Source organism: Triticum urartu, chromosome 2 (genome assembly GCF_003073215.2).
Source record: "Triticum urartu cultivar G1812 chromosome 2, Tu2.1, whole genome shotgun sequence".
Classification (NCBI taxonomy): Eukaryota; Viridiplantae; Streptophyta; class Magnoliopsida; order Poales; family Poaceae; genus Triticum; species Triticum urartu.
Genome location: NC_053023.1, coordinates 99,526,499 through 99,547,225, shown reverse-complemented (window position 1 = coordinate 99,547,225; position 20,727 = coordinate 99,526,499). Strand labels below are relative to the sequence as shown.

General features: G+C 46.2%; 3 protein-coding genes, 2 non-coding genes and 1 pseudogene across 6 annotated transcripts; 2 read left to right on the top strand and 4 right to left on the bottom strand.

Moving 5' to 3' along the window:
- LOC125541190 overlaps nt 1-1,753 on the bottom strand; it is a 44,637-nt pseudogene extending 42,884 nt beyond the window's left edge.
- A 4,689-nt stretch (nt 1,754-6,442) lies between these two features.
- Nucleotides 6,443-6,562, bottom strand: LOC125542003. Its single transcript, XR_007297788.1, has one exon. It is a non-coding gene; the product is annotated as a U5 spliceosomal RNA (small nuclear RNA).
- Nucleotides 6,563-7,774: 1,212 nt separating this feature from the next.
- LOC125541997 lies at nt 7,775-7,894 on the bottom strand. The gene has a single exon (XR_007297783.1). It is a non-coding gene; the product is annotated as a U5 spliceosomal RNA (small nuclear RNA).
- A 595-nt stretch (nt 7,895-8,489) lies between these two features.
- LOC125536119 (DEAD-box ATP-dependent RNA helicase 36) lies at nt 8,490-13,420 on the bottom strand. Its single transcript, XM_048699261.1, has 6 exons — nt 12,597-13,420; nt 10,499-10,821; nt 9,938-10,141; nt 9,758-9,839; nt 9,020-9,118; nt 8,490-8,863 (listed from the first exon to the last, which is right to left on the bottom strand). The coding sequence occupies exons 1-6, from the start codon at nt 13,305-13,307 to the stop codon at nt 8,741-8,743; spliced, it is 1,542 nt and encodes a 513-aa protein (XP_048555218.1). The 5' UTR covers nt 13,308-13,420; the 3' UTR covers nt 8,490-8,740.
- A 3,840-nt stretch (nt 13,421-17,260) lies between these two features.
- Nucleotides 17,261-19,039, top strand: LOC125541189. 2 transcript variants are annotated; one of them, XM_048704655.1, is made up of 2 exons: nt 17,261-18,507; nt 18,729-19,039. In XM_048704655.1, exons 1-2 carry the CDS (start codon nt 17,327-17,329, stop codon nt 18,781-18,783), a joined length of 1,236 nt encoding a protein of 411 aa, XP_048560612.1. In that variant the 5' UTR covers nt 17,261-17,326; the 3' UTR covers nt 18,784-19,039. The 2 variants fall into 2 exon arrangements, with proteins under 2 accessions (XP_048560612.1, XP_048560611.1); XM_048704654.1 differs by having other exon boundaries at nt 17,261-18,510; nt 18,732-19,039.
- On the top strand, nt 18,881-20,025 carry LOC125535267. The gene is made up of 2 exons (XM_048698331.1): nt 18,881-19,768; nt 19,876-20,025. The coding sequence occupies exons 1-2, from the start codon at nt 18,881-18,883 to the stop codon at nt 20,023-20,025; spliced, it is 1,038 nt and encodes a 345-aa protein (XP_048554288.1).
- The last annotated feature ends 702 nt before the right edge of the window (nt 20,026-20,727 follow it).

Sequence of the window (20,727 nt, the reverse complement as noted above, 5' to 3'; positions counted from 1 at the left end):
TTACAGTTTTTTTCGACTGCCATCTTTTGGAAAATGCGTGCCATCTCTCTTCAAACGTGGCCGTGGACGTGCTGTAGTACAGAAGAGTTCGGAACTCTTTCAAGGACTTGTGACTGAGGTGAATCTTCATATTTTTTTATATATGCCACGTACATATACAGTGCCACACGTCTGGCAAGACTTCGCGAATTGCCTTGATCATCGCAGCGTCGGCATCCGTGATTACACTCTTCGGCATCTTTTGACACATGGACCTTAAAAAATTCTACAGCATCCACACGTATGTCTCTTCGGTCTCGTACGAAACTATGGCACAACCAAAAACAGTGGTCCTCCGGTGATTGTTAAGACCAACAAAAGGTATGAATGGCATACCATAGCGGTTCATCTTGTACGTGCTGTCAAATACAAGCACGTCGCCGAAGTCCTCATAGTCATGATGAGACTGAGAGTCGCACCTGAACATCCTATTCAAATGCCATTCCTTATCTAGCATGTACTCAAAAAAGAAGCTAGAATCCCTCTGTTTCCTACTGGCCATGATGCCTATGGCTGTGGCAGCATCACCTTTTGAAAGCAGCTTCCTCTTCTCCCTGGCGCAAAGGCTGTATATTTCACGCCTGGTAAAACCAAGACCGCCGTACCATACATGTTTGCTGATGAAGGAATCCATCATGTCGTGAATTATAATCCCTGCAGCTCCCATGGACATTATCTCATGCTTTTGGTACTCTTTGATTTTTCTGTGGGACCAAAGAAAAGGTACCTCGTCCGGTCCTGCCAACATATGGCTATGCTTGTTCTCAAAACTTTCAACATACCAAACCCCATGCTTTTGGTCAAACTTGACAGTCAGGTGCACTTCACAAAAGCAGCGTATCTGGGCTCTGAGCCTACGGCTATGTCCTTCCTCGGTTAGCAACTTGCTGTCACGTTTTCCTTGTCTGGAACAAACAAACCGCCTATAACGCATATGATGTGACTCGGTTTTGATATACCTGACCTTATTCTTTCTAATGCTGAAACCATTATCTCTAGCATAGCTGTTGTAGAAACCATACGCAACATCGTGAGACATAAAAGTCATTTTCATTATCTACATGAACATATCCCTCTTATCATCTGCACTGGTAGTATCTTGGACATTCTTTGCCCCATCATCTTGTGTCACCTACACAATCAAACCATAGCCATGAAAACAGTTTTCTATGGTTTAACATTACTTCCATAGAACATTGATTACACACATACCTCACTCATGATGACCGACGACTGCGACTCCCCAGAATCAGGTGCATCTAATGATTCATTGTTAAGGCCCGTCTCCGCATCGGATTCACCGTAATAGTCGTACGCATTATGACATTCGGAAATGAGCTGAAAATACAACACAAATACATAATTACTTATCATATAATATTCCAGAAGAAATTCAATTTGCATGCCAACAAAAAATTTCACTTCCGTACCTGACTAATGTAATCTTCATTCGAGAGCTTCGAGTTGTTTTCCTGATCATCATCAACCTCATCGATCTATAAATTTTCAACACAAAAATTTAATGTTGTTGGATGCCACCAAAAAATTACAACATGACAATGCCACTCACATTAAGATCGTCCCATTTGTTCCCATTCTCTGACCAATCTCCATGATCTGAATTTTCACCATCTGACCAATCTTCTATCCAGTCTTTCATCAGTTCTTCAAACTCCATGTCTATCATGATATCAGTTAACTCCTCGTCCGCCATTTCCTACAACAAATAATATGTATCATCACATGTGCAAACATTATCAATGATGAAATATACAACACATAGCACACGATCACGGATGTTATGTAAACAACCCCAATCGAGGCCGTTCAGATCTGCCAAACCTAGTAAGGAAGATGGCCACGACACCCGTCGTGATCACTTTCAATCGCAAGGAACTGCACGATCTCAAAACTTAGCTAGATCTGTGATTACCTCTGCCGCCGGATACCTAGGTTAGCCGCCACATCAAATAACGATAGTGGTGGTACGCACAACCGACGGCAACCGACGCTACGTGAACCCTAGACTGAAGAAACCCATATCACGAGGACAAGCACTACCAAAACAAGATCCACGATCGCATGCGCTGCCGGGTAGCTAGGTTACCCGCCCCGCTAGGTTAACCACTACCACTGGCGGCAGCAGTTCGTTCGATGTTGCCGCGAGCGAGACTAGAGGGGGGACGCGAGATGCGGTACCTGTGCGCGCTCGTTGGAGATTCACAACGTTGCCGCGCCCGCTGTCCGACGAGATCGCCGGCGACGAGATAACCGCCGCTGCAGATCTACTACATGACTTATGGAGCTGCGTCAATGCTCGCGAGATTGATGGAGCTGCGTCAATGCTCGCGAGATTGATGGAGCTGCGTCAATGATTGGATTCGACAGGTCTTACGTGGACATGGGGTCGTGTGATGTTTTTTTTTGGACCAGGGTACTGTACGTATACGGTCTGAGTTATACAGGGCTAGACAGGGCTTGGATCTGGGCTACGACGGGCCAGAAAAAAAACTCGCGAGGACAAAAATACCCCTCGAAAATTAGGTTAGGGGGGAGCACCGGAGCGGGGCTCGCTGAGCTTAGGGCTTTTCCAACACCGACCCATAAACCGCATGCGTTGTAACCATCCAACCACAAATTGATTCATCGAGCTTAAATCATTCTAGGCAAGGTGCTTGGTGTGGACGCAATGCAAGGTCAGGAACGCGTGCACGCGGTGGTCAAAACTCAAAACCCAAGAGGCAGATGTGTAGCAACTCTTGCAGCAAAGCAGAGCCGACCATGATGAGTTTGAGCCCCACATGCACGCAGAAGAGAACAGCTAGCAGATCCGAGCTGGTATATTGGATCCAAACGCCAAGGACAGCGAGAGAACAAGTCAAAGGACACCGTACCCACCCGTAGTACTTGAATGTACAACCGTACGACTGACCGGCGGCGTACTGTACGTGGTGCTGCAGTCGTGCAGATGCTCTGGCCGCACGCTAGCTGGATATCACGTTGCATCCCCGTAAATAAAAGTTCACCAGGATTTCCCGAATATGAGGTTCTGAACGAGGACATGTGATTCCTGAATCTTGGGAAAACTGAGACGTTGTTTGCTGCAGGGGTACAGAAGATCCTCTTCTACTCGCGAGCTTAAATGAGCTAATAGTAAAATCCTGAAAAATCAAAAATAAATTATTATTTTTGTGTGGCAAAAATTGATAAATATTTTGAATGCTTGTAAAGTTTCATCATGGCAAAAGAAAAAAATGTCAGCTCTGCCTCAAAGCTAAACACAAACACTAGCAACCCATTTGATATATTTTCTGGGGAGCCATGTAGTACAATTTCATCGGTGAAACCCAGTGCATAACCGGACAAATTCCCACTTTCTTCAGCGGTAGCTTACAAGATTGAAACGATCTAACATGTCCCTATGACCTACTAGTTTAATGAGTGCACACAATTATTTGCACAGATCGATCCAGATCAAGCAATAATCAGCAGGTACCACCTCTACACAGGACAGCTGGGAAAGGCAGCCCCGGCATTCAACTCCAGGCCGCTGTTCCAAGATCTTGATGCTGATCTATGCATCATCCCCAAGAAGCAAGAATAGTAGTAGTATTAGTTTGTGATGTTAGGTTAAAAGTACACCTCTAACCCGTCTGACTTAATAATACACGAAAGAACACAAAGAAATCCCAGATGAGTAGGCAGGCAAGAGAGGGAGATCGATGTGGATTGGATTGAGCCACTGGCCTGCCTTCTCCATGAACTGTTTTATTGGACCACCACCACTGATAACAACTGAAAGTAAGCAACTGCATGTACTACTATAGTAGCATGATTGGGCATTAAGAATGGCGTGTGTACGTAGGGATCAAGAGGCTCCAGCTTGTCCAACGAGGAGTCCAGCTGTTTAGCCGCATTAATCAACGATTAGGAGCCCCTTCTTTATTCGAGCGGTAGACTAATTGCAGCGTGCAGTACGCATTTGGATTTTGGGGGCTGCGGTATCCTGGTGACGTGTGCAGCTAGCTTCATATTCTTCGGGAGACGACTCGCATAGAGAATACGTTAGCTTTGAGATTCCTCGGTGTTGTTCCGATCGTCCTTGATTCGGTAGCAGTTGTTTGTAGTGCGATGCCGCATACAAAATCACGCGCGCTATATATCCTTGTCTACAGATCATACGATATGGTACTAGCTGCTAGTATTATAGAGTACTATCCTGACTTGAGGCCATCGAGAGTCTGCATGAGGTTTACAAGGAAGATGCGGATGAATGGCAATTATTGGAAGCCCTCCATGCTTGAAGCTGATCGCTAACCCAGCCTACTGATGGATGTAGCTATCGATCGACCGCCCGGACGTACGTCGGCATCGCGGACAAACCAACCAAACCGTTCCGTCTTACGTCTAAGGCCCCGCTTGGAATAGGGGTAAATTTATACACCCGTATTACATCTACAAGTGTAAATCACCAGCCATGTGTGATTTTCAACCGGAAATGAAAACGACTGATTGAGGTTTGTATCTTTTACAGGTGTAAAAGTGTGGAAAATGACAATCCAATAAGGCCCTAACACCGCGAGCATCATGTGACTGGCCTCCATCAGCAACCGCGTTCCATTCTCATGAAGTAAGCAAACGACAGCGACCCAGCGCTTCTCATCTCATTATCCTCTGCATGGTGTTTTTCTTCAGGGCAAGTTTATCCTTCAGCATCTCATTAGGGATGGATGGATGGATGGAAGGATGTTAATGGGCTAACTAAAGGAATTTGACGGAATCTCTCGCCCGATCCCGACATTTGTTTCCCGCAATCGCGAACGAGGTCAACACGCGTCTTCTTGATTTCACCGCGACATTTGCTCGCATGGACAAAAGGTTCACTGCCTCGCCATGACTCAACGTTTAACGAGGGCCACATGTGAAATGTGTTAAGGAGAAGGCAGCGTAGCCTCATGCGAAATTCACCTCGCTCAGCTCACGCACGTTCGTGTGTGGAAGAGACTCGGCTACAGCTGTCGAGGTTAGTTTCTTCTTCTTTTATACCTCTTGTCCAACGAGGAGTCCAGCTGTTTAGCCGCATTAATCAACGATTAGGAGCCCCTTCTTTATTCGATCCGTAGACTAATCGCTGCGTGCAGTACGCATTTGGATTTGGGGGGCAGTGATATCCTAGTGACATGTGAAGTTCCATAAGCTTCCAATATTTCTCTTTCTCGGGGAGGCGACTCGCATAGAAAATTCATTTCCTGTGAGATTTTGGATGCATTGTTCCGATCATCGTTGATTCGGTAAGAGTTGTTTGTAGCAGGATGCTATATATCCTTGTCTACAGATCGTACTGAGTATATGGTACTAGTAGCTGCTGGTATTATATTCTCCTGGCTTGAGGGCATCGAGAGTCTGCATACTGCATGTGGTTTACAAGGATGATGAGATGGCCAATCGACCGCCAAAGATGAAATGTCCAATTATTGGAAGCTCTCCATGCTTGAAGCTGATCGCTAACCCAGCCTACCGATGGATGTAGCTATCGATCGACCGGCCGGACGTACGTCGGCACCGCGCACAAATCAACCAAACCGTTCCATCTTACGTCTAACACCGCGAGCATTATGTACTATAAGTAATGTGACCGGCCTCCATCAGCAACCGCGTTCCATTCTCATGAAGCAAGCAAAGGACAGCGACCCAGCGCTTCTCATCTCACTATCCTCAGCGTCTTGTTTTTCTTTTCGGGACAAGTTTATCCTTTGGCATCTCATCAGACATCAGGGATGGAAGGATGTTAATGGGCTAACTAAAGGAATTTGACGGAATCTCTCGCCCGATCCCGACATTTGTTTCCCGCAATCGCGAACGAGGTCAACACGCGTCTTCTTGATTTCACCGCGACATTTGCTCGCATGGACAAAAGGTTCACTGCCTCGCCATGACTCAACGTTTAACGAGGGCCACATGTGAAATGTGTTAAGGAGAAGGCAGCGTAGCCTCATGCGAAATTCACCTCGCTCAGCTCACGCACGTTCGTGTGTGGAAGAGACTCGGCTACAGCTGTCGAGGTTAGTTTCTTCTTCTTTTATACCTCTTTTTTTAGAAACATTTTGATTTATACTCACTCGCTCTGTCTAGCTTTGCATGTTTGGGCCTTGTAAGTGACAAGGCCCACGGGATGTTCAGCTATACCACTCCCGGTCCTTCCTGCTCCGGTCGTTGGCAGTCTCCAGTGACTGCCCAGACAAAGAACGAGGGAGTATATACAACGAGTCCACTGACCATAGCTTTTTTTTTTTTTGCAAATGCACTGACCGTAGCTGGTTACCAGCCATCACAAAATCAAACCATTTTTTCAGGCATTTTGACCAAGGACCACCAAATACTTTAAAATTCAGATTTGATGGGGCCTTCTCACAGGAGAGAAGACGCCCTTCAAAAAATAGGGTATGCTGCTTAGTGTGGCGTGCACACGGTATTCTTTAGTAAAAGGCGAAAGAATAATTCGCCTTGTGCTCACCACGCAGCTGCTTGCCTTTCACCACTCGCACTACGCCCTCTTATATAGCCGAGCTCCCTCCCCTCTCTCCCTTGCCCGGGCGAGGTGGGACTAAACGAAAACCATCACTACTCTGCCTTGGCTCCTTCCCTACCGTGTCAGCAAAGCCCACAGACTCTTTTTTATGTTGAGGACAATCAAAGCCCACATATGCATTTTACATGTGGCTACTCTGCATTTCAAATTGCTCGGCCCAGAAGGAGTGACGCCAGCGGCCCAAAGGAGCCGTGCCCTTCGGGCGATCGTGCGACGGCCTGCGCGTGGAAATTTTGCTGCCTGTGAGCGCACGGTAGATTCGCCTAGAAGGCTAGAGCACGCATGGAGGGGATTTTTGTCTCAAAAAAAAAACGCATCGAGGGGATTTCATTCCCAAGTTGAAACGCAAGAGGAAGAATCTGATACTAGATGAGGTCAGTGCATAGGAGAGACTTTGCACCAAATGAGCTTGACTTTCAGAAGTCGAAAGTGCTATGACAGCATTTCAGGCTTGTGGTTCGCATCCTTTGTGTCGACCAAACTCTTTATCTGTCCGGCTGTTCATCGAGCTGGTACTTACGTACATGTGGAACAAGCTCATGTATCTGCTGCGTTCAACCGTGGCTTGCTCACAACGATTTATGTAGTCATCTTTATTTGTATGCTGAAAACTCAGTTACAAAGTTTGTAGGCCCTCTTTTCTTTAACAGAACACACGCAGTTTGACATAGTCTTTGCTACTACGCCAGGGCGATCTCTATGGAAATCCACAGATAGCATGCTTCACAAAGCGAGATAGCAGACTAGATTACCACGAGCTAGTCCTTTACACTTCTCTTCATCCGCTAACAGAAATCGATTAGCATGTTCGGGGGAGTGAAATAGATCAACGAAGACTCTGTCTCTCGCAGCTAGGCTGAAGATGCAACAGGAGTTGCTTCGGCCGCAGAGAGGATGCGTAGATGCAGACAAATACTGAACTGACCGGCCATTCAGTCTGTTTGTAAAGGAAACAGTTGGAGCTTAACGAATGACGTCTTTCTTTCTGGCATGAATTAAAACCAGCAACTAGTACAAAAACAGAGACGCATTCAGGAAAGAACTTACAAGAATACATGAAAAATATTTGAAAATCGGGATTGTTTGGGTCTTCCTGAGGAAAACACACCGTTGAAAAGCAAAATTTTGAAATTCAGGCTTGGTGGGGCCTTCTCACAGGAAGAAGACACCCTTCAAAAATTAGCGTATGCTGCTTAGTGTGGCGTGCACACGGTATTCTTTAGTAAAAGGCGAAAGAATAGTTCGCTTTGTGCTCACCACGCAGCTGCGTGCCTTCCACCGCCCGCACCACCCGCTCTTATGTAGCCCACCTCCCTCGCCTCTCTCCCTCAGCTAGGCGAGGTGGGACTAAACGAACGGGCACCTATGTCCCATCCTTCGTTCCGCTGCAGCCGTCGCACGCTTCACCGGAAAGGCCACGGAAGAAGTAGGCTGTGTTGGGTTTGGGCCTTGCATGCAGGAGGTCGGCCCATGGAGTGACGTCCCGTTCGCAGATTCGCCGCGGCGTCTACTTCGTTCAGCCTGCCTCAAAAAAAAAAGTCTACTTCGATCAGCTAGTTGTTGCGGCTGCCCACGCAGATGGCGTTATCTGAGCCACGGGACTCCCCCACCGATGTTTGCATCGGATCATAGGCCGTAATTTTCCTTTTTTGTCTTCAAAATCTCCCTCCATGTTGCAGGTCAAACAACACTAAAAGATGCAAGGCGAAGTTTTTTTCCCCACTAAAAGGATGAGCAGCAGCCGCTTGGTTCTAACACCGGAATCATGTGAGTTGTTTCTTCTTTTTTTTGAGGGGCGGAATCATGTGAGTTAGAAACAGCACCGCGGTCAGGCACAAGCTTCGGCCAAACAGTCCCTGGATAAAAATGGACAGCATACTGAGGTTATTCGAGGGGCCACGACAGACGGTCACAGCATCATCTGCTCAATGTTACGATTGCATAACTAGATATTGTGATTTACAACATGAATTAGCTACTACAAAACTTCGCATCGATTAGGACGATGTCAGAGTGTGCAGGGCGGACCTGACTGCCCGGTGTCTGCGACGGGGCAGCAGTTGGTCCACAACGCAAGCCGGAACGCGTGAGCCGTCTCAAGCCAGGTTCACTTCACTCGTCGTGTTTGCGCTTTCTCGCCTGGTCTCTCTTCTTCTGGTCTTTCCTGTCTTGGACCTTGTCTTCGTGGCCCTCGTCCGCCATCCTCATGTTTGCGAGACGCCTCGCTTTGAATACCTTCAATGGTTCATTGACCAGTAAAAATTTTAGTTCCCAGAAGAAATCTCTGTCGTAAACTGGGGGTACTAGAATAGCTGTCCAGATGCAAGACTAAGAAGACAAACAAAGATTAGCACTCGGCCATATGCACATATACGAATCCAGTTGTCACACCTTTGTAATATCTTTGGTGACTTCTTTGTCGTCGCACTCGTATGCATCAAATCGATTTCCCACGTCATCTTCTATCTCATGTAAGAGACATATATCCCTCTGCAGAGACATCCCAATCAGCATGCAGGTTTTAGTAAGAAGTACACAGTTTTCATTGGGAATTAATAAGTTAACATAACGCATGAAAACAAGAGCACTGTTTCATCAGAAAATTTATTGCACTCCTACTGTGTACATTTCTTATTTGATCACTTGTAATATACTCCTGCATGTTTCCATATACAAGAGCCAACTGGTAGGTAAAATTTCTACTTTGCAAAAGAGTGATTTCTGTGAGGTAAAATTCATAACTGGCAAAGAGCGGTTTCTGATAAACGTGCATGCTTGGAGATTAGTTGCTTCTGCCATCCTACTTTGCAAAAGAGTGAATTCTCTGAGGTAAAATTCATAACTGGCAAAGAGCAGTTTCTGATAACGTGCATGTTTGGAGGTTAGTTGCTTCTGCCATTGAAGTATTTCAAGTTACTTAGAAGTTAGAAGTAGTTTCGAGTTTTCTAGTTTGTATGGAAAGCTCCTCCATATATTTTTATCGGTACATATCAAATTGCTGGATCCGTTACCCATCAATGTTTGACATGAGGAGAAGACTCATAAGGTGGATTTTTCTTTCAAATACAAGAGGGCAAATGAAAACTGGATCACGGTAAAACATCATCAAAACTCAGACATTCAGCAAACCTGGGTCACAAAGCTTATAGAAAGCCCTCCCCTGGTAGCTCTTGCAGTTCGCCCAACCCTATGGATATAATCACGCGGAAACCTAAAAGAAATCATCACACGCATCAGTCAGGTATTCACATTCATCAAAATGTGCTGGCGAGGAAGACTTACTATTGAAATAAAGCTAGCACAAGATACCTTGGAATGTCATAGTTGATAACAAGATCAACAGTTTGGATATCCAACCCACGACTGGCCACATCGGTAGCAATCAACACAGGGACCTGACCAGACTTAAAACGATGCAACGCTGAAAGCCTTTGTGACTGAGCCTTGTGAGAGTGCAAAGAAACAGCAGGTCGACCAAGCTCTTGCAACACAAAGTCCAAATATTGGCATGTCCTATGTGATAATATAAGTGATTTCAGCAACTTCTCAAGAGAGCATTGAACTTTAAACAGTCTACAAATCAAACGTAAAGAGTAACACGCAGCATTCCATCAGACTGATCTAACCAAAAGAATAATTCAGAGGGACTTCTGAATACAGGGATTGACAATTGCAGGAGCAGGTAAACTGAAATAGGCATATCTTGGGGAGATGCGTGCATAATAACAAAACAAATCCTGAATTTGGCACTCAAAACAAAATCAACAGCAAACTTCTGCTTTACGTAAAAAAAAGGTTCATGAGAGGATCTATGACTCTATGCAACCTATTACTAGGAACAATGAATAGTTATGGTGTAGGGGAGCATACCTGCAAGTTGAAACAAATACAATGGCTGAACGTATATTATCTTCCTTCATTTTTGACAGGAGATACAGAAGATGGAGCTCTTTTCCATCCGGAGGTATATGGATATACTGTTGCTTTAAGTTCTCAACAGTCTTGAACCCTTCGTATGCCTCAAAAAAGTACGACTTGCTTCCCGAAAGCTCAAGCAAAGATCGCAGATTATCCGACATTGTCGCAGAAAATAGAAATGTTTGCCGCTTCTTTGGCAAACAATCAAATATCACCTTGAGGTCCTCCTCGAAATTGGCATCTACAACTCTATCTGCCTCGTCCAACACAAGAAACTGCAATAGAAAAGACAGCATACATTAGAAACCTGAAACTAGCGGAAGAGGAAATACTAGAAATTCTAGGATGCATGGATACGGCAAAAATATGGCATATTGGAGGTTAGATACGTCTGGACACGGGGACACCTCCGGATGCCCCAAGATACATATCTGGCGATTTTCTATTTTCCAATAAGTAAAAAAAAAGAATAACGGTGGGATACACCCCGATACCGGTGCGACACGGGAAAACCCTAACCCATCTATCCATACCCACGGCATGCCCCTCCCCCTTTCTTGCCTCGTTCTCACACATCCGTGCCTCCATCCCAACCTGAGTGCCACACAGCCACCACATGGGATAGGAAGGTGGCCTTCGCTGTCTCCTCCCCTGGTCTGAGCGCCGCCGCACCGGAGAAGGAGAGCACCAGGCAGGGCCTCATCGGCGAGGAAGAAGAGGGCCAGCCTTCGGTGCTCCCTGTCCGCATCTGTGCGCCGCCACTGATGCTCCCTTGCTTCCTCTCCCCCATCTAGCTCCGCACTTGAGAAGAAAGAGCTAGCAACTGCTCCACTGACAGACCTGAGCATCGCCTCCATCTCCTTCAGTTCCTCCCAGGCTCTGAAGCGAGAGGAAATATTTTCTTGGCCATGGTGAGACTTCACCCTTTATAACCTTTGTTTGCTAAGTTGGTCTTCTCATTGTATAATGTTGTATGTGCTTCACACTACTTTAGGATGTGCCGGCAAATGATCTAGGTAACAAGCCTTTGTGGATATCTTAGAAAGAGGTGCAGGAGGTGGAGGTGTGTGATTCAGATGCAAGTATTGTACTCATGAATATAGAGGTAGCTACAGAAGAATTAAAGCACATTTGCTTAAGATGTCCAATAAGGGGATCGGATCGTGCCCAAATGTGACGTGCCCTACTCTTCAGCAGCTTCAAATCGAAGTTTCAGTGCCTGAAGAAACCTAGGACAATGTTTACGGTGCATTTTCCTTGGTAGTAAACTGTCTTCTTTTCATATATAATTATTGTTATTATATTTTAAAATGTTTATTTCATATATACAAATGTATCGCGGTATCTGCACTATTCAGAAAAAAAAGTTGTATCACACTATCGGTATCCGAGTAACCTAGCTAATTCTAGATGCTTGAGATGCAGTTAATTGCTTACTGTAGGAACAAAGATCACTCAAATTCCGGTGATCACACAGACCAAATCATGAACCACTTAAGGAGCATCTCGATGTTACGCAAGGAGCACAAATAGAATTCATATATCAATTATGCTCCCCCCCCCCCCCCCCCACCCCACACACACACACACACAGAGACAAACACGCACAAAAAACACACAAGGAGCATACATCAGACATAAGCACAAGAAATCTGCTAAACTTCAGTCGAATCACGTGTTTTTAGCACAAAGGCGTGCTACCAATAGTTTCTTCGCATCATGATACTGACAAAACACCTTGATTCATCACAAAAAAAAAGCAGCACATCATTTATAGGTTCTTATGACAGTCAAATAGCATAACATCTCTACTACTATTTGCAAGATAACACACCACTAACATTGCCTACAGAAATCTTTACGACATACAAGTTTAGCGACTATATGGGCATATTTTGTCTTTCTAATAGCAGCAAACCATATGCATTTTGAGTCAGGATGAGAAATTCGATGTGCGGTTGTACATGACAGCAGGCCATAGCACAAGTAGGCAAGCAAGTAGTTGCTATATCTTGGCGTATGACTGCTAAAAGAGTAACCGAATGCCAACCTTGGTGCGGGCGAAGACTTTGGCGAGGTCAGGGTCGTTCTTGATGAGCGTGGCGATGCGGCCGGGGGTGGCCACGACAACGTGGGGACGGCGCGCGAGGCCCTTGGCCTGCGCGAGCGAGTCGAACCCTCCAATCGCCGCGAGGCACCTGAGCCCCAGCGGCGAGCCGAGCGCGCGGAACTGCTCGGCGAGCTGCGCTGCGAGCTCCCGCGTGGGCGCGAGCGCGAGCGCGGCGACGCCGAAGGGGTCCTCGCCGAGGCGGTGCAGGATGGGGAGCGCGAACGCGGCCGTCTTGCCGCTGCCCGTCTCGGCGATGCCGAGCACGTTCTCGCCGGCGAGCGCGCGCGGGATGCACCGCCGCTGCACGGCCGTGGGGCGCCGCATACCCAGGGAGGTGCACACGTCGACCAGCCACTCCGACAGGCCGAGGTCCGCGAAGGAGGCGAGCGCGTCGGCGGCGGCGCCGTCCGCGCTGCAGGTGTCGCCGTGGTCGGTCTCGACGGTGGGTGCCGGGTCGGCGTCAGAGTCGGAGCCGGAGTCGTCGGAGTCGTCGGAGTCGCCAGAGCCGCCGTGGTCGGTCTGGACGGCGGGAGAAAGGTCGGGTTTTGGGGGTTTCGGCTGGGACTGGACTTGGGGCTGAGGCTCGGTCCGGCGACTGGACTTGGGCTTGGAGAAGAGGAGGAACGGGCGGGCCTCGCCGTCGACCTCCATCGGCCCCGTGCTTCGTGGCGGCGCCGGCGGCGGCAGAGGGGGGGTCGAGCAGGGGGGTAGGCGCGGGAGAGGGGCGGCGGAGGAGGAAGTGGGAAGTTTAGGGTTGGGACGCACAAACTCGAAACACAAGTATACAAAAAAAACAGAAAAAGAAAATAGAATGTCTAACCAGCATCATCTGATTTCCATTTTGATATCAGTCAGATTACATATATGTAGACCTAAACGGCATAGACTGCAAAATCAGCTTCTTTTTTTTTTACAATCAGTTTGCTGCAAAGTCTAGAACCACATGAACTGAGATGTTCGCAGTAGGAATTTGAAATGAAATCTTAGGGTAGAAATTCATTTGCTCTAAACGGTGACAGAATACCTTTATATGGAATCTTAGGAATTCCATTTCTTCAAAACTCTTTTTGTTTCTCTGTTCCAGGTGAGAAACTGTAGTTTGGTTGAGATCAATGTTGACCTCATCTGAACCTAGCTGTCTGTAGGGATGGACACTATCACACCAAAAACTGGAAAACCGAATCGAACCAAACTGTTTTAACCAATTTGTTTGTTTGTTCAATGTATGATTGTTAGGCGGGTTTTAGTGTCTGGTGTACATTCGGTTTACAGTGGTCAAAAACCATAACCATCGAATAAGTTGATACTTTTTTTAAGACAATCTCATGGTTCTTTTATCTTCTTTTTTTAGAACTGTAAACCTTTACTAAACATCCAAGTTCATAGAAATACGGATAATATTGGACAAAACATCAAGCCACACAGGATGCCCGAGAGGTAAGGAAGAAACTGCCTTTGCAAGAGAATGAGCCTCTCCATTGTGTACCCTCTTTTCATGAACAAACTCCAGATTAAGAAATGCTTCCCTACGATGATTAATATCTCGGAGTATGGCTGCATAACGGCATGGAGCAAAGAATCAAATGTTGGTCACTGCCTCTGCACAATCAGTAGCAATGCAGACGGACTGAACCTAGAGATTCGTCGCTAGGGATAAGGCTTTGTTGCACGCGTGTGCCTCCAATGTCGCCGGGTCAACAAGGCCATCATACACGACCGTTGAGGCGTCGAGAAATAGATCATGCTTGTCTCTATACACCGCTGCTGCTGCTCCAAGTTTTCCACTACTGGCCTGCCCGCCATCAACATTTATCTTAGTGTCATGTTGTGATGGTGGTGGCCAGCCTAAAGCTTGGCGCTGTCTTGTTCCTGTCATATGCAGATCCCTTTGTATTTCATTCGGCTCCCTGGCCCTTACATGCAACTTCCCCTGGTGTTGCATGACGGGCCCTAGGAGTAGAAGTCCTTGACAGAACTGCTTCCAAATCCTCCAGGAACTTAGTAACAAAACAAGATGTGCTCATTGGGCTCTGAAATTGATTATCATGTATCGCTCACCTCCTAGCCCACCAGATAGACCACATCGTGACCAACACTCGAGTGAGGTCTGCCGGAGGGAGTGTATCCACTAACCAGAAGATCCATAGCTTTCCGTCCTCAGAGCGTTTGGAGATAATAACATCGGTTAGTTCTTCGACCGCAAGTACCCAAACCGCCTTCGCCATGTAACAATCGAAGAGAGAATGTCTCCAAGAATCAACCGTTGAATGACAAAGGGAACAAGTTGCTGAATCGGTCATCTTTCTATGGTGCCGGACATCACCTATGGGGAGGGACGTTTGTGCAAGACGCCATGCAAAGACCTTAATCTTCGATGACACTTGCAAGCCCCACACCTTAGCCAAAGATTTTTGGTCTGCCTCAATATCCGAGTGGCCCGGTTTGTGTTCAAGCCAATCCGTTCTCTGCTTCTTTGTTGCCGCCAGAAATCTATACGCAGATTTCACTGAGAAAACTCCCTTATTATCATAGTGCCACGACCAAAAATCGTCCTGCACCCGCAAGCTAAGAGAGATATTTAGGATCGCCTCTTTATCCATAGCTATGAAGTGTTCATCTAGCTTTGCAACGTCCCAAGATGTTGTGTTGTGGTCAATTAAATCAGTAACTCGGTGTGGTGGATTTGTAGTTTTAGAACACCATGGTCGTAATTTGAAATCTCGAGGAATCCAGTTATCCGACCATATGTCAGTGTCCTCTCCATTACCAATCCGTTTTTATGAGCCCCAATTCGAGAGTGTCTCTACCTTCTGCAATGAACCTCCAGACCTGCGAGGGATGGTTCCCCAACTCAGCATCAAGGATCAATGTTGTCGAGTAGTAAATTGCTTTCAAAATACGGGCACTCAAATCATACCCTTCTCGCAAAAAAATACACGTTCCTAGTTGGTCATCACAAAAAAAAAACACGTCGATTGTTGGGCAACCGGCAGCATGGGAAAATGAAAAACGGTAGATGGAGGCTCGATATCATAGAATGATACTAGCATAGCTCGCGCGGCGGCACGCCGCGCCTGGTGATGCATTACATTTATACGAATCGTAAAGGTCATTGTTATATTTTTAATGACAGAATCGCATAACTAAAACCCAGAAAGAGTTCTAAAAGGTGGAAAATGAGTACATTTATTGCAACCATGTGTTGGTGTCAAAACCGGCGGATCTCGGGTATGGGGTCCCGAACTGTGCGTCTAGGTCGGATGGTAACAGGAGGCAGGGGACACGATGTTTTACCCAGGTTCGGGCCCTCTTGATGGAGGTAAAACCCTACGTCATGCTTGATTAATATTGATGACATGGGTAGTACAAGAGTAGATCTACCACGAGATCAGAGAGGCTAAACCCTAGAAGCTAGCCTATGGTATGATTGTTCTTCGTCCTACAGACTAAAACTCTCCGGTTTATATAGACACCGGAGAGGGCTAGGATTACACAGAGTCGGTTACAATGGTAGGAGATCTACATATCCGTATCGCCAAGGTTGCCTTCCACGTCAAGGAAAGTCCCTTCCGGACACGGGACGAAGTCTTCAGTCTTGTATCTTCATAGTCCAGGACTCCGGCCGAAGGTATAGTCCGGCCATCTGGACACCCCCTAATCCAGGACTCCCTCAGTAGCCCCTGAACCAGGCTTCAATGACGACGAGTCCGGCGCGCAGATTGTCTTCGGCATTGCAAGGCGGGTTCTCCTCCAAATTCCGTGTACCTGTTGAATAGTGTCCGGTTTCTTGTAAAGAGAGAAGTGCATATATCAACCTTCAACTCTTTGGTCGGTCTAATATACACCCCTCATCTATTATACCGTCTAAGTTGCACCCTCCAACTATCAAAACCAGACGAATTACCCCCTGTCTCGCCTTGACCCTGGTTTTGGTCCAGTCAGCACATGTTGACCAGGTCAACTCGTCCAGTCAGCATGCCACGTCTGACTTAACCTACACAGCCCGAGCACCCCCTTTCTCTCATTCGATCTCTCTCTCAGATTTCCCCACCGCCGCCTGGCGCTGAGGAAACCAGCGCCGCCGCCCTGATCTCTCCCCACCGCCGCCCCGATCTCTCCCCACCGCCGCCCCTCTCCCCCCCACCGCCGCCCCGGTCTCTCCCGAGGAGACCAGCGCCGCCGCCCCGATCTCTCCCGAGGAGACCAGCGCCGCCGCCCCGGTCTCTCCTCACCGCTGCCTGAGTTGCTCCCGCCACCGGCCGATCTGAAGCTGTCGCCGCCGCCTCCAGTTATCCCCTCCACGGGCAGAGCTCCTACCCCAACTCCAAGCAGAGCCCGCAGCCCCTAGGCTGATCTCGACGGTGAAGTATCGTCGCCGCCATAGCTTGCCAAGTTCTTCCAGCGCTCGGACGCGAGGTTGAGGACGCGAAGAATTAGGTGAGCAATATTCCCCCGCCCACTTCTACCATCTTCTCCGTCTTTCACAGAATAGTTCATAAGGCTCACTTAGGGATGATTTGGGTCCTCTGCAACAAAGTGATTTTATCTCATTTATTTTTTTGTAATCATAGGTTATGGATCCAGTAGATTGTATTGTTGTCCGTTTTCATTTCAATGGGGAATTTATCAATGATGGGAAGACAATACAGTATGTGGGGGGCAAAGAAGCAATGTCCTTTTTAGATCGAGCAACCTTGAGCTTACAGAGAATTCAACAATGTTTGAGTGAGCATTATGTCACAGTGGACGGACAGCAATTGCACTGGCTCTTCCCTGGGAAGGATTTATTTGATGGATTGTTGATGTTGTCTGAGGACAAGTCTGTTGAAACACTGTCAGCATGTACAACAGATGCAGGTGTGGCTGATGTGTATGTGGAGGATCCGGCCGTGCAAGATGAAGAAGTTAGTGAGGAAGAAGATTGGGCTGAAGACGATTATGTAGCTACTGCTGATGAGAAGAAGTCCGCAAAGGAAAAGCCAATTGATGTAGAAAGCAGCTCCGATGATAGTGACTTTGTGCCACCAGATTGTTCATCGGATGACGATGAGGCAGATGCTATTAAGCAAGATTACAAGAAATTCAAAAGGAGCAAGAAGATGGCAGCTGAAAAACTTGCACTTGAGTATGAGTTTGAAGCATTGAATGTAGTTAAACCTGAAGGCAATTATGAAGATGACTCAAGTGCCGAAGAGGATGAATCTTATGACGAGGATAGTGATGGTGAACTTATCAAGCGTGAGTCTGAATATGCTAGGTTTAATAAGAAAGCAGAAGTGATCAAGTTCACCTTGGGTATGACATTTAGTGGGAAGAAGGAGTTCAAAGATGCAATCATTCGTTATGCACTGAAGGAAAGAAAAGAAATCAAGTTCTTAAAAGATGAGGGAGTCAGAGTAAGGGCAAAGTGCACATGGCCTCATTGTCCTTGGGTGTGTTTGTTGAGGAAAACATCAAAGTTTGAAAGTTGGCAGATTACTTCATTTACGGAGGAACACACTTGTCCAAAAAGGAAAGATAGTGCACTAGTTACAAGTAGACGGATTGCAGAAAAGTTTGAGAGTTTGATAATGTCAAGTCCAGAATGGTCAATCCAGCAATTAAAGTCAACCGTGCAGGAAAAAATGTTTGCAAATGTGTCAATATCCAAAATCAAGAGAGCAAAAGCACTTGTCATTGGAAAAATGCTTGCGGCTAAAGAGGGAGAGTACAGCCAAGTGTTTGATTACCAACTTGAGTTACTTAGAAGCAACCCTGGGACTACTTGTGTGGTCAAGCTTCACCCAGATTTTGAAGAACCAACATTCCACCACTTTTATGTGTGCTTTGATGCTTGTAAGAAGGGCTTCTTAGCTGGGTGTAGGAAAGTTATATCCTTAGATGGATGCTTTTTGAAAGGGAGAGCAGGAGAGATATTAAGTGCCGTTGGTAGAGATGCAAATCATCAGATGTATCCAATAGCATGGGCACTTGTGGATAAGGAGACCAATGAATCTTGGGACTGGTTTTGTAGCTTGTTGTTTAATGATCTGAAAGTTGGAGATGGTGATGGCTGGGTTATAATTTCTGATCAGCAAAAAGGAATATTGAATGCTGTTCACCACTGGGCTCCAATGGCAGAGCATAGGAATTGTGCTAGGCACATATATGCTAACTGGAGGAAAAAATATAGGGAAAAGGACTGGCAAAAGCTATTCTGGGCTTGTGCAAAAGCACCTTGCACAATGTTGTTCAATCTTGCAAGGGCCAAGTTAGCACAATGCACACCTGATGGAGCAAGGGATGTTATGAACACAGGCCCACAACACTGGAGCAGGGCTTGGTTCAGGTTAGGAAGTTGTTGTGATTCTGTGGACAACAACATTTCTGAAACTTTTAACAAATGGATAGTTGAGGCTAGATTATATCTGGTGATAACAATGTTCGAAACAATTAGGCAACAAATTATGATCAGGATACAAGAAATGAGAAGTGAAATGGAAAGTTGGACTGGCATCATCTGTCCAAAAGTACTGAAGAAGCTACAGAAAAGCATAGATTATTCTGCTTATTGTCATGCAATTTTTAATGGCAATGATGCATATGAAGTGAAGACAAGAGTACATAGGTACACTGTCAGATTGCATGACAGGACATGTAGTTGTAGGTATTGGCAGTTGTCAGGCCTTCCTTGCTCGCATGCCATCAGCTGCATACACTGCACTACAAACAAATTGGATGATTACATTGCTGATTGCTACAGAGTGGATAATTTCAAAAAAACTTATGCTTATTGTCTGCAACCTCTTGAGGGAAGAGCTGCATGGCCTGTGTCTCAGAGACCAAAACCAAAAGCACATGGGCACATCAATATGCCTGGTAGGAAAAAGAAGTGTAGAACAAGAGAAGAGGAAGAAAAACCAAAGACTAGCAAAGTTAGCAAGGTTGGCACAGTGATCAAGTGTAGCTTGTGCAAGCAAAGTGGACACAACAAAACAACTTGCAAACAAAGAAATGGAGTGCCTAGTGCTAGTGCTCCATCTGCTTCTGCTCCTAGTGGTACTGCTCCACTTTCTGCTACGCCTAGTGCTCCTAGGGGAAGTGCTCGTCCACCAAGTGAAGCACCTGTTCTGGTAAGCTCGTTCACCATATTTTTCCGTCGTACTTTCTTTTTTGTACCACTGCTGATATAATGTACCACTGCTGATATAATGTAGTACATCTAATTGTTCTATTACAGAGTTCACAACAAAGCACTTCACACAAAAGAAGGGCCACATGGAGATGGCACCACCAAGACAAGCAAAGAGAAGGGCGCCAACTAATAACAACAGTAGGTCAAATAATTTCTCTGGAAATACCTTCAATGTACATGGAAGCTCGAATGTGAATGTCAATGTTTGCACTGGTACTTCTCGCGCGACAACTAGCAGCAAAGTTACCAAAGAGAGGAGCAGTAGCAATGGCAGTAACAAAGGCAAGGGGACTGCAAGGCCAAATATGCTCGGTTTCGAAGCTTGCGGTGGCATTTGAAAATTGAGAGTTATTTGTGTGCTTGTGAGGTTTGGGTATCGATCAGACCTATCTATGTGAGACATATGTGTCAGACCTATTTGTGAGACCTTTGTGTGTATCAGACCTATCTATATGTATGTGAGACCTATGTATGTGTGTTTCAGACCTATATATATGTATATGTGACCAGTTATGTTCAAGCCTTTTTATTTGTTCATATGATGCTCAAATGGTACCAAATGGCACCAAAATGCTGCCAAATTTTGACCAGCAGATTAGATATTTTTCAAATTATCGATTTATGATATTATATATTCATTTCATTGTTGACATGGCATGCTGACTGGACGAGTTGACTGGACCAAAACCAGGGTCAAGTGAGACAGGGGGGTAATTCGTCTGGTTTTGATAGTTGGAGGGTGCAACTTAGACGGTATAATAGATGAGGGGTGTATATTAGACCGACCAAAGAGTTGAAGGTTGATATATGCACTTCTCTCTTCTTGTAAATGTAGTGCTCCTTGGCTTCTACGCCCAATGATGGCCATTTTCCACGTGTCAAACGAATACGAAAAGT

What these genes read in the sequence shown, in the direction of transcription:
- LOC125536119 (XM_048699261.1), bottom strand. Translation starts at nt 13,307, where the DNA reads ATGGAGGTCGACGGCGAGGCCCGCCCGTTCCTCCTCTTCTCCAAGCCC. An exon ending in GTATTTGTTTCAACTTGCAG is followed by an intron (nt 10,142 to 10,498) that starts GTATGCTCCCCT and finishes ATTATCACATAG; the next exon opens with GACATGCCAATATTTGGACT. An exon ending in ATCAACTATGACATTCCAAG is followed by an intron (nt 9,840 to 9,937) that starts GTATCTTGTGCT and finishes GATTTCTTTTAG; the next exon opens with GTTTCCGCGTGATTATATCC.
- LOC125541189 (XM_048704655.1), top strand. Translation starts at nt 17,327, where the DNA reads ATGTCCTTTTTAGATCGAGCAACCTTGAGCTTACAGAGAATTCAACAA. An exon ending in GCTTGTAAGAAGGGCTTCTT is followed by an intron (nt 18,508 to 18,728) that starts AGCTGGGTGTAG and finishes TAATTTCTGATC; the next exon opens with AGCAAAAAGGAATATTGAAT.
- LOC125535267 (XM_048698331.1), top strand. Translation starts at nt 18,881, where the DNA reads ATGTTGTTCAATCTTGCAAGGGCCAAGTTAGCACAATGCACACCTGAT. An exon ending in CAAGTGAAGCACCTGTTCTG is followed by an intron (nt 19,769 to 19,875) that starts GTAAGCTCGTTC and finishes GTTCTATTACAG; the next exon opens with AGTTCACAACAAAGCACTTC.